The sequence below is a fragment of the Sinocyclocheilus grahami genome, unplaced genomic scaffold (genome assembly GCF_001515645.1).
Source record: "Sinocyclocheilus grahami isolate Dianchi unplaced genomic scaffold, SAMN03320097.WGS_v1.1 scaffold1019.1, whole genome shotgun sequence".
Lineage (NCBI taxonomy): Eukaryota > Metazoa > Chordata > Actinopteri > Cypriniformes > Cyprinidae > Sinocyclocheilus > Sinocyclocheilus grahami.
Genome location: NW_015506198.1, coordinates 51,246 through 62,247, shown reverse-complemented (window position 1 = coordinate 62,247; position 11,002 = coordinate 51,246). Strand labels below are relative to the sequence as shown.

Here is an 11,002-nt window from a genome sequence, read left to right as displayed (position 1 = left end):
CTCATTATTATTTCAAATAATGATCATTTATGTAATATAACTAATCAAATAATTAACACAATACACACGACAGAGCGTGTAAGTTCACAGACATTGCTATCAGAGTCCCTCTGGTTAGAAATATACTGATATTGCTGGTGGATGCTGGACACTTTTCTGCCTCATTTTAATACTTTCCATTCTTCTTTTGTGTAAAATAAGCCCTAAAAATCACAAAAAGTGTAAATGTATATTATGTAAATATGTCAAAAGTACACTGTAAACACTTTAGCACATGCTAGTGCTTGTTTTGTCATCAAGTTGCTCAATATGTCCATTCTTTACACCTGCACTCTTAAAAATAAAGCTGCTTCGCGATGCCATAGAAGAACCTTTTTTTCTAAATGGTTCTATAAAGAACCTTTAACATCTGAAGGTTCTTCAGATTATAAAAAGGTAAGAAAGAGATGGTTCTTTAAAGAACCTTTGACTAAATGGTTCTTTGTGGAACCAAAAATGGTTCTTCTATGGCATCGCTTGAAGAACCTTTTGAAGCACCTTTATTTTTAAGAGTGTGCATGCTCTTTGCATGTCTTTCTGATTAAAATCTATAGTTAAAAAAATGAACAAAAGAAAACTAAATTATAAAAAGAGCCAAAGTTTCAGAACACATTTATTGGAGCCAAATCTTTGGAATATGTCAGTCGATCTGATTTGATCAGAAACAGAGGAGTTTTTCTTCTGTGATGCAGATGTTCAAATACAAAACATTGATATCCATTTTAAGGCCTTGCTGTTTTTATTCATTTCCCCCTTCCTACAACAGCAACGTACAGAGGCAGTACTGAAAGTAAAAGTTTTCTTTGCTTCCGCATCTTCTTGTAAAAAAAAAACAAAACAAATCAGCACAAAATTTCAAGGACAGTACAAAAAGCAAAAGAGAATCGGGGTCAGGTAAACGGGAGCTTTACTATAGGAAATCTGTATACCTTTTTCAATAATGAAAACATCTCGATAATTGACCATTTCAGAATCGTATTACATATTCTGAAACTATATTAAAAAAATGAACACTGTCCTTTTTATTTCAGTTGTCTTTTTTACAAATGAATGCTATAAACACATAAACTTCATCAAATATATTGATCAGTGCAACATTGTTTCTTTTTCGTTAATGCTACAGTATGCTTTCTCACAGAATCCCGACTGGAGCCAGTCGCCTTTATCCAGCTTCAGCTGACACACACGTAGCATCGACACGAGGATTCGGAACGGGAAAACCAAAGTGTTTGCCACATTATACAGCACAGTACATGAACATACCGAGAAACCTGTAGAAAACATTAGTGTTGTCAGCAGTGAAGCCCTGTTATCGGTTAAACTGCATGTGTATGCCGTTGCTAAAGTCAGATCCATCCAGCTGTCCAGAATCCAAACTGTTGACCGAATGATAACCCATGAGAATGCATCGTAGCAGAGGTCTCAAGGGAATGGTTTGTTGCAATTGGACCCTGCAGTTTGAGGCAACAGTCCTTTGGTACACACACAAGGCCAATGACAGAACGCTTGCGAAGCGATGCGTGAGAACTTTTAATAGCACCACTCTTAAAATGAGTTTTATTCAAGAGCACATGCATTCAAGCTCGACGGATGATGAAAGAAGCGTGTGAGGGTTGAACTGTAGGCCGCTCACTTCAAATCAAAGCGATCAAGGCAATGATGATCATCAATTTTTTCTTCTTTTTTTTGGTATGCTGGAAAAACAGACATTCTGAATGTGATTATAGAGGATATGATGATGTTCGCTTATAAATCTGTAATCCAAACTCAACCGAGCCACTGCGGACGTCTATGAAATGCATTTACTGTATGTGCGAATGCTGTTCCCGTGATGAAATGCGCGCTGGATTTGTATTAACATCTGTTTTGAACAATGGCTGCATTTTTTGGGAGCGTAGCAAAACAACCAAAACAGGACGGAACCAAAAAAGCACACGTTTCACTTTCACAAAACAGTCGGACGATTGTATTTACAACATACAACCCAAGAAAAAAGGGATACTGCAGCTTTCTTTTTTTGTCCTTTTACTCGTTTCTTTGAAAAGGGCATTAAAATATATTAAAACTTATGTACAATATGTAGGACTTCAACATTAAAGCGCTATGAATTTACCGGGATTTTTTTTGCAGATTCGACCGACAGCTTTTTTGAGAACTAAAGGGTTGAAAACACCACAAAAACAACAGAGGAGGCCAAAAAAGATGTACCAAAGGCACTGACTGAACCATACCCAGAATGCAACAGGGCTGGATGATTTTCCACCCCGTTTGATCTTTGCCCTTCCGTGGGGTAATTACCTTCCCTTGGCCGTATATGGTTCATTTGTTTTTTTGTTTGTTTTTTACACATCTCCTTAAAGCTCAAAACAATCTTTAAAAATAAAAAATAAATGATTTTTTTTTCCTCCTAGAAAAAAAAAGATAAATACTTTATAACATCATTATATATTGGTCTCAACACCAGCATCCGATTGTAAAAATGATCAACCAAAAAGAATACAAAACAATAAAATTAAAAAAGCTTTTTTGAGAACTAAAGGGTTGAAAACACCACAAAAACAACAGAGGAGGCCAAAAAAGATGTACCAAAGGCACTGACTGAACCATACCCAGAATGCAACAGGGCTGGATGATTTTCCACCCCGTTTGATCTTTGCCCTTCCGTGGGGTAATTACCTTCCCTTGGCCGTATATGGTTCATTTGTTTTTTTGTTTGTTTTTTACACACCTCCTTAAAGCTCAAAACAATCTTTAAAAATAAAAAATAAATGATTTTTTTTTCCTCCTAGAAAAAAAAAAGATAAATACTTTATAACATCATTATATATTGGTCTCAACACCAGCATCCGATTGTAAAAATGATCAACCAAAAAGAATACAAAACAATAAAATTAAAAAATTAAAATAACAATCATCTGTACATATTCTTATTTTTCATTTAGTTTTTTGTTTCTTTTAAATCCTTGTAATCAATGTTTTGTACACAGTGTCCCCTACTGGTAGGTTCCGTTCACTGCGGCTCCTGAGAAAAGCATGGCTCAGTCCCAGACCTCCCATTGGTTCGCTGAACCACAGAGCCTTGTCCTCCTCCAACCGGAAGGCATCGGCAGTCCGTTTTAGCCCCGCCCTCCCTGCGGAGAGGTTCCCTCTGATTGGTCGGCGCCTCACGCTTCTGAGTACGTGTTCTGTGAGTTGAGCTTGTCCTTCTTTAACTTGACGCCGTCCACTAGCTCAAAGTTATAGTTTTCCAGGGCGGATAAGTTCCTGTCGGACATGGCACTGTGGGAGCAGGCGCAGTAGAGGACCACGCCGCAGATGGCGCCGAGGAAGACCCCCAGCGCGCTCATGGCGATGATGGTGATGAGGATGGGGTCCAGCGTCTTCAGCATGTTTCCGGCTCCGCTGATCTCGTGGTTCTCCACAATCTCAGGGAAGTCTGTGATGTCCACGACTGGAAGAGAACAGATCAGCAAGCCTGTATTAGAAATTGCTTTTGGATTTGATATGATCTGGATTACTTGACCAATGTGTGCTGTATAATGCAATGTGATATGAAGTCCCTCCAAACATTCAATGACACACTGAAACAAGAAATGGCATAGAAACAATCTTCATTTAGATATTGCTAGTAAGTTTCACAAAGAAACGTCAAGGAACTGTGAAGTAGAAAAACTGAAATAGAAATACTAATTTTCATCAGTCTTCTTTAGTAACTAATTTTGTGAGTGATCCAACATTTATTCAGTGTTTGTGTGGATCAGATTTGAGAAAGCCACTTACTGATTTCATTGAAGTTGTCCTCAGGTAGAATTGGCTCTGCTGGGACATCTGGGTCTATAAATGGACGGCATAAAACAGTCAGGAAATGTATATTGTCCAGTATTGTCATCTAAGTGAGGGGTTCTTAACCAGGGGCCTCAGCACACTTCCAAAGGGCCACAATATGGCTTAAAATTATTTAAAATAAGACTTTACAAAATAAGCTTTAAAAGCTACAACAGCTAAAAATCAAACTATAAGTTCAAAATATATTTCTTATTTTAACTATTATATTTAAGGACCAGGGTTGTCATAGTCTTGGAACATATGGAAATATGAGAGAAGAAGAAGAAAAAAAAAAAAGATTTCTAGAAGTAACAGAAAATAATACGTTTTTTTTTTTTTTGCAATAAATAGATTTTTTATTTTATTTTAGTTTTGTCAAGCTCTAAAATATTTTATTGGGCAGAAATAGCTATTTAGGAGTAAAAATAAAAATGAAAATAAATAAATTCATAATAGTAAAACAAAACAAAACAAAAATAAACAAACTGTAATCACAACTGACTAAAAAAAGTAATGTAAATTCATTGGCAATAAAGTGTAAACCCAGTTATTGAATTATGAAAATTCTGGAATTATAAAATGTAATGATTTATAAATACGTTATTTAAATATATTAATACACAGACCTTAGTCAGTGTCACACCATATTTAACATTTGACAGGAATTAAAATGAGGCTGTGAGGGGTTAAAGTACACAAAAAAATTAAAAAAAAACTTAAATCAGTGTTGAAAGTTGGGAGTTGTGAAAATTACACGATGGAGGAAACAGCCTCATTTTGTCCCTCACAGCCTCATTTTCATCCGCATTCGATTCAATATGGTGTCTAACCTGACTTCGGTCTATCACCACTCCCAGTGTTAGTAAATATCTGATATCTTAAGCCATAGGATGCATGACACAGTCTTGATTTGTCTCAGTGTAGTTTGCACTCTAATGGTCTAAATGACCCACCCTTGCAGTCGGCCATGTTCAGATTGTCTAAGATTTTGATGTCATCCACAGCAATGTCTCCCCAACTCTTCCTCTCCACTACGCTTTCAATTACCACCTGAAATAAAGATAAACGCCAAAGTTAAATTTGAAACATATTTAAAATGTAATCAATGTAAATAGCACACACACACACACACACACACACAGACACAGACAGACACACACACACACACACACACACACACCTCCTTCTTTCAGTACCTGGTAGGGTTTATTGGAGTGGGGTATGAGCACGCGGCCCTCCCTCCAGCGGTTGCCTTGATGACCGCTGACCGTCCAGAGCAGGACATCAGCTGAGCCCTGGCTGCTTTCTCTGCGCTGTTTGATGTGTAGCGTGCCAATGTGAGAGCCAAACATGTGATACCAGAAGGACAAGCACAGGTCCGAGTCCTGGCCCGACACGGATGGACTCACTAACCGAGCCACTTCTGTCTCCTGAGCACCTGTTGCCAGCGTGTAGATGAAGTTCCCTGATCCGCCTACAGCAGACGGAGAGAAAGAATGTGAGGTTCGGATGTTTCACACTTTCCATGCTGTAAGGCCAATGGATGCAGTTTTTTTCTTACCAGTGTGGTCCATGTTTGGGCCGGTGTTTAGAGTCGGGGTGCCGCTGGACTGGATCTGCCACCTGAAACCGCTGTCCTCTGACATCCAGCCACAGAATGAAGGATCACTGGCCCAGCCAAAGTCACAGGCAAACCACAGGAACGCTACAGAGAGAACACACACACACACACACACACACATCGGGAAAGATTATTAACATATGCACTTTTATATTACTAAAGCAGTGACACACACACACACACACACAGAGAATATTATTTATATTTTAGAACGATTACTTTTTATATTTAATAACACAATTAATATTACTATGATTTTATTTACATGAATGCATTTTAATATACTACAACAACTATAATATATTAGTAAATATTATGAAAAAAAACATGTACACCACCATTCAAAGGTTTGGGGTTGGATAGATGCTTTAATGTATTTGAAAACTGTCTCTTTTCCTCACCAAGACTGAATTTATTTGATTAAAAATACAGTAAAAACAGCAATATTGTGAAATATGTTTACAATTTAAAATAACTGTGTTCTGTGTGATTATCTGTTAAACTGTAATGTATTTCTGTGATGCGCAGCTGTATTTTCAGCATCATTCCTCCAGTCTTCAGTGTCACATGATCTTCAGAAATCAGTATAATATGCTGATCTGCTGCTCCAGAAACATTTCTGATTATTATCAATGTTGAACACAGTCGTGCTGCACAATATTTCTGTGGAAACCATTATATATTTTTTTTCCAGGATTCTTTAATGAATAGAAAGTCCAAAAGAACAGCATTTATTTGAACACGCTCAGAAAAAAAGGTACAAAAACTGTCACTGGGATGGAACCTTTTCAAAATGTAGTCTTTTGTACCTTATTTACTCCTAAAAGATGCATATTATTATATTAAAGGTTCATATTCATACCTAAAGAGTACATATTAGTACCTTTTAAAAGAGTGACAGCTTTTGTAACGTTATAAATGTCTTTACTGTCACTTTTGATCAATTTCATTAAAACCTTTTTGAATAAAGATGTTAATTTCTCTCTCTCTCTCTCTCAAAATAAATAAATGAATGAATGAATAACAAATAAAATAAATAAATAAAATAAAAAATCTTACTGACCCTAAATTTGTGAACAGTTGTGTATATAATAACATTTGAATGCTCTGAAGACTCCACACAGGGCCAAAGCAATGTTTTATGTCTGCTGTCCACTTGATGGCAATAAAGAGTTATTTAACAATCAGAAAACACCAACATTTAAGCATGAGCATTTCCAAATCCATTCCAAATTCTGTCCTGCCTAAGCCAAATCCACATTCATACTACAAATATAGCTAGATCTTGAGCGAGAATACAGAACACACAAAACAATGAAGCTTTGAAATTGAGATTGACATGAAAGAAGGAGGGAGGGATTTAACGATGTTAGATTGAGTGAGAGATAGAAAGCCAAAGAGAGAGACAGCAGGGAAAGCAGAGAGAATTGAGACGGACAGAAAAGCAGAAGCACGTCTAGGGTGTCAGCTATGCCGGAGCCTGCACAGCCTCAGCGCTGCTTTTCTAGACAGTTTAATAAAGCCAAGCGCTCCGCTCCCTGAATAATGCCAGGATTCTCCACGAGTTTCGCAGGGTATTTGCTCACTGAATGCGAAGGAAAGAATTTCCCATTAAAAGCCGCAGCTCAGGCACGCAGCCACTGCCGCTTCAAAAAAATGCCAGTTTCCAATTAAAAGTTATTTCTTCTTTTCCATCTTTAAATGGATTTGGGCTGTCGCAGTGGAAGACAGTGCAAGGATACGTTTCACCACAGTCCAGAACGTTCTACCAGTTTTGAATGCTTGTCATAGCAAATAAACCACATCCAATAATAGAAAGCACACACATCTACTCAATGTTAACCAACCAAGACCACACACACACACACACAAGGACACATGCTTATTAGGACCTTCAATCTATTCAGTTGTTTTGCTGTAGTGATGAGCCTCAGCCAGGGCCAAACAGACACACACACACACACACACACACACACACACACACACAGGCTAATTAGACAAGGTCAGTTAAGGGGCATTTCTCATTTGTCCATTAGTGAGCAGTCTTGAATGGCTAATCAGTCACTATGCTGAATTAGCAAATCAGAGGGGCTCATTATAGATTTTCACAAGAACACTTCAGAAATGAGATTACATACTCATCTTTGAGTTTACACACTAATAATCAAATAGCCTCTACAACCAAACAGAGAACAAAGAAAACATACAATGAGAATGTTCTTACTTAAAGGTGCAGTGCGTAATTTCTGTGCTGCTAGCGACATCAAACAGAATTGCAAAAAATTTTATTATTATGATTTTCTGAAGAAAATTGCTACTGGCCCTCCTCAAATACATAATTTATTTTTTCTGTTGTTCAGAAAAACAGGTAGTCCTACACCAAACTCATGTTGGACTGACATACATAGGCGCGGGAAGTGGGGGTGCTGTTTATTTCTGTGGGCAACTCTTTAACTGTTGGGAATAAAAAAAAATCGGAGTGTTTATTTACACTAAGTGCAAATAGCCCGCCTTGTTGGCAGAAGCTATTTATACTAACTCCGCCCACCAACCTGTGATTGGGATAGTCAACATTACAAAAGACGGTCATATTGTCAGATTCTGTGGTGCAGATGGTAAAGCATGTGTCATACTCCTTTTGACGCGATTGACCTGGGTTCGAATCTGCCTTTTGGCTAACTTTTTTTCCCCCTTTTCAAATTTCAAATCACATCAGAAAAGCATTTATTTTTAATAAAAATGAAGGAAATAATCAAAAAGTTGAAAATAAAGTATCGGGTAAGGTTAGGTGTAGGGAGGGCATTATTGCACACTGTTTTATAATGTATTACAATGCTGAGGTGCAGATAATTAACACTATTTGCAATAAGAATATCCTGCTATTTTAACTATCTATAGCTATATTCACTTAGTGTAAATAGCATATCACTATAAAATACTGTTATTTTCACTTAGTGTTCTGGGAAATGCTAACATTGCAAAAATGACACGCCGTACCTTTAAGGGAGTAAGCATTAGCACAATTAAAGAAAATCATGGATAATTAAAGATATTACGGATAGAATTAGAGGCAAGTACCTTTCTCACCTGGAACGGTGCTCATCTCTGTGGTCGTCTCTGGCGCAATGGTTCCACCTGTAGTGTGGACACAGTGAAGGCCATTAGGTGAAAAGTTAAAGTGAGACACTGGCTAATATTTTATTTGGATATTATCGGGAGGCAAGAATCTGACTGTGCTAATTCCCCTCTTTGTATTTGCTTAGCATTTTTAAAACGAGCTTTGCCAGATGAGACATGCGAATACGTTTCTGTTCATGTGGAACCTTTACTTTTATCATTTAGCAGAGGGGAGTGTAATTCTGTGCAACACACACTCTGTGAGACTGCACTGAAGTGAACACAGAGGAGATTAGAGGCAGAATTGTTAATGGAGTGTTAGTATTAGCAACTGGAGAGCAGAATAAACTTTAACAGTCAAACATGAATACCAAGGTAAGTGCAAGCTAGGTTGGAATGGAGTACTACATTACTGTATACTACATACTGTTTAGTACTGTTACTGTTTAATACCAGCATTTTTTTTTATTGTATGTGAGACAGTATGAACAGTGAAATGGAATAATAACATACTGCATGCTATATGCTACACAGTATATACTGTATTCTGCATACTATTTCCTTGGAAGTGAACACAGAGGAGATTAGAGGCAGAATTGTTAATGGAGTGTTAGTATTAGCAACTGGAGAGCAGAAGAAACTTTAACAGTCAAACATGAATACCAAGGTAAGTGCAAGCTAGGTTGGAATGGAGTACTACATTACTGTATACTACATACTGTTTAGTACTGTTACTGTTTAATACCAGCATTTTTTTTATTGTATGTGAGACAGTATGAACAGTGAAATGGAATAATAACATACTGCATGCTATATGTTACACAGTATATACTGTATTCTGCATACTATTTCCTTTAACTAAAGCAGTATGTAGTAATCAAACAGTAAATTTAGACATTTAAGCAGCAGTTGATATATACATGATCTTAGTATGTACATAGTGAATGATGCATACTACACAGTATATACTGTATACTGCTTACATTTTTAAATATATTGCACGTGAAGCAGTGTAGTATTCAACGATAATGGACTATTTAAACTGTAGTATGCTGCAATGTTGTAACATGACCTTGCTACATTGCAGTTTTACAGTAGTGCTAGGCATCCAGTTACCATCGCAGAACTAAATACAGTAAATATAAATTTTTAATCCAATTTTGTATAAAACGATCTTAACTTTTGGCAGTCCACAAAGTAGAAGTTGATATTGCATTTGATACCGCCCGCCGTTCATTCATCCCTGTCTGGCTTTTGTAATGAAACGGAAGGTCAAGTAAAGCGCATTTGGCAAATGTAGTAGTTTATTTCAATATTAGATGCATACAGAACGTTTGCATACCATGCACAGTATACTTCTCTTCTAGTAGGAGTAGCATGGTTAGTGTGGTTATGGGCAAAGAAACGATTAGGGTCATAGTGTGAGGAGTGATTCCCAAAAAAGGGTAGAAGGGCTGATATTTGCCGAAGCAAGGGAGGCAGTTAGTTTAATAGGATTAGCATAGTGTAGTAAGGGTGCAGTCTCTGCAGGCGGGTGTTAGCACCTGTCTGGTCGTAGTCATCACCTGTTCCACTATGGCAGTTGGCCTGGTCATCATCACACTCATCTGATGGCGTGGTGGAGGAAGTGGGCGTAGTAGGGGGCACTGTGGGCACTACAGAGAGAAAGTCAGAGAAAAAAAGAGATAAAGATACTCATTACTCATGAAAATACAAACTGTTGCACAGCTGTCACACGATAAAGCGACGGCAGTACTAAGGTACATTTTCGTCGTTTTTAAGGTGATTACTGAATGTCCAAAACCATGTAGTACTATCGTATTTTTTGTACGTCCTTCCACAAATCATCTTAAAGGAGTCATATTATGCCCCTTTTTACAATATGTAATATAAGTCTCTGATGTCCCCAGAATGTGTCTGTGAAGTTTCAGCTCAAAATACTCCACAGATCATTTATTACATAATTTTGAAAATGCCTATTTTGAGTGGAAGCAGAAACACGCTGTTTTTCGGGCCTGTCTCTTTAAATGCAAATGAGCTGCTGCTCCCCGCCCCCTTTTCCAGAATTGAGCTGCGCCATTACAGCTCGGACCTGCTAAAAACATCTGTTTTGGTTCTGATTATCATGTTTATCGTGCTGAAATCAATCGGTTTAAACCATATGAGTTTAAACTTCTGATATATGGTTTTCTGAGTGCACACATCTGAAGCACACGCACAGAAAGCGGCTCTCACAGCATGTGAGAACTAAACTAAGTTCTCATTCACACACAAGTTAACGTTAAAAACACACATGAGTTTCAAAAACAGTCGGTTATGTCTGTGAAGGTAAACTGCTGGGAAATAAATTGCATGTTTATTTTAGATCTGTGTGGCAGCAGCAATATACAGTAAATACAT

At 37.5% G+C, this 11,002-nt stretch overlaps 1 protein-coding gene across 1 annotated transcript in view; it reads right to left on the bottom strand.

Annotated features, from left to right (window-relative positions):
- Positions 1 to 2,820: 2,820 nt before the first annotated feature.
- The window catches only part of nrp1a (neuropilin 1a), a gene marked incomplete at its 5' end in the record, with an annotated part of 59,184 nt that continues 51,002 nt past the window's right edge, over positions 2,821 to 11,002 (bottom strand). Inside the window, 7 exons of the mRNA XM_016250947.1 lie at positions 2,821 to 3,490; positions 3,820 to 3,873; positions 4,818 to 4,914; positions 5,061 to 5,338; positions 5,426 to 5,569; positions 8,573 to 8,620; positions 10,147 to 10,257. Coding sequence (XP_016106433.1) covers positions 3,204 to 3,490; positions 3,820 to 3,873; positions 4,818 to 4,914; positions 5,061 to 5,338; positions 5,426 to 5,569; positions 8,573 to 8,620; positions 10,147 to 10,257 — 1,019 coding nt within the window. The remainder of the gene's footprint in view (positions 3,491 to 3,819; positions 3,874 to 4,817; positions 4,915 to 5,060; positions 5,339 to 5,425; positions 5,570 to 8,572; positions 8,621 to 10,146; positions 10,258 to 11,002) is intronic.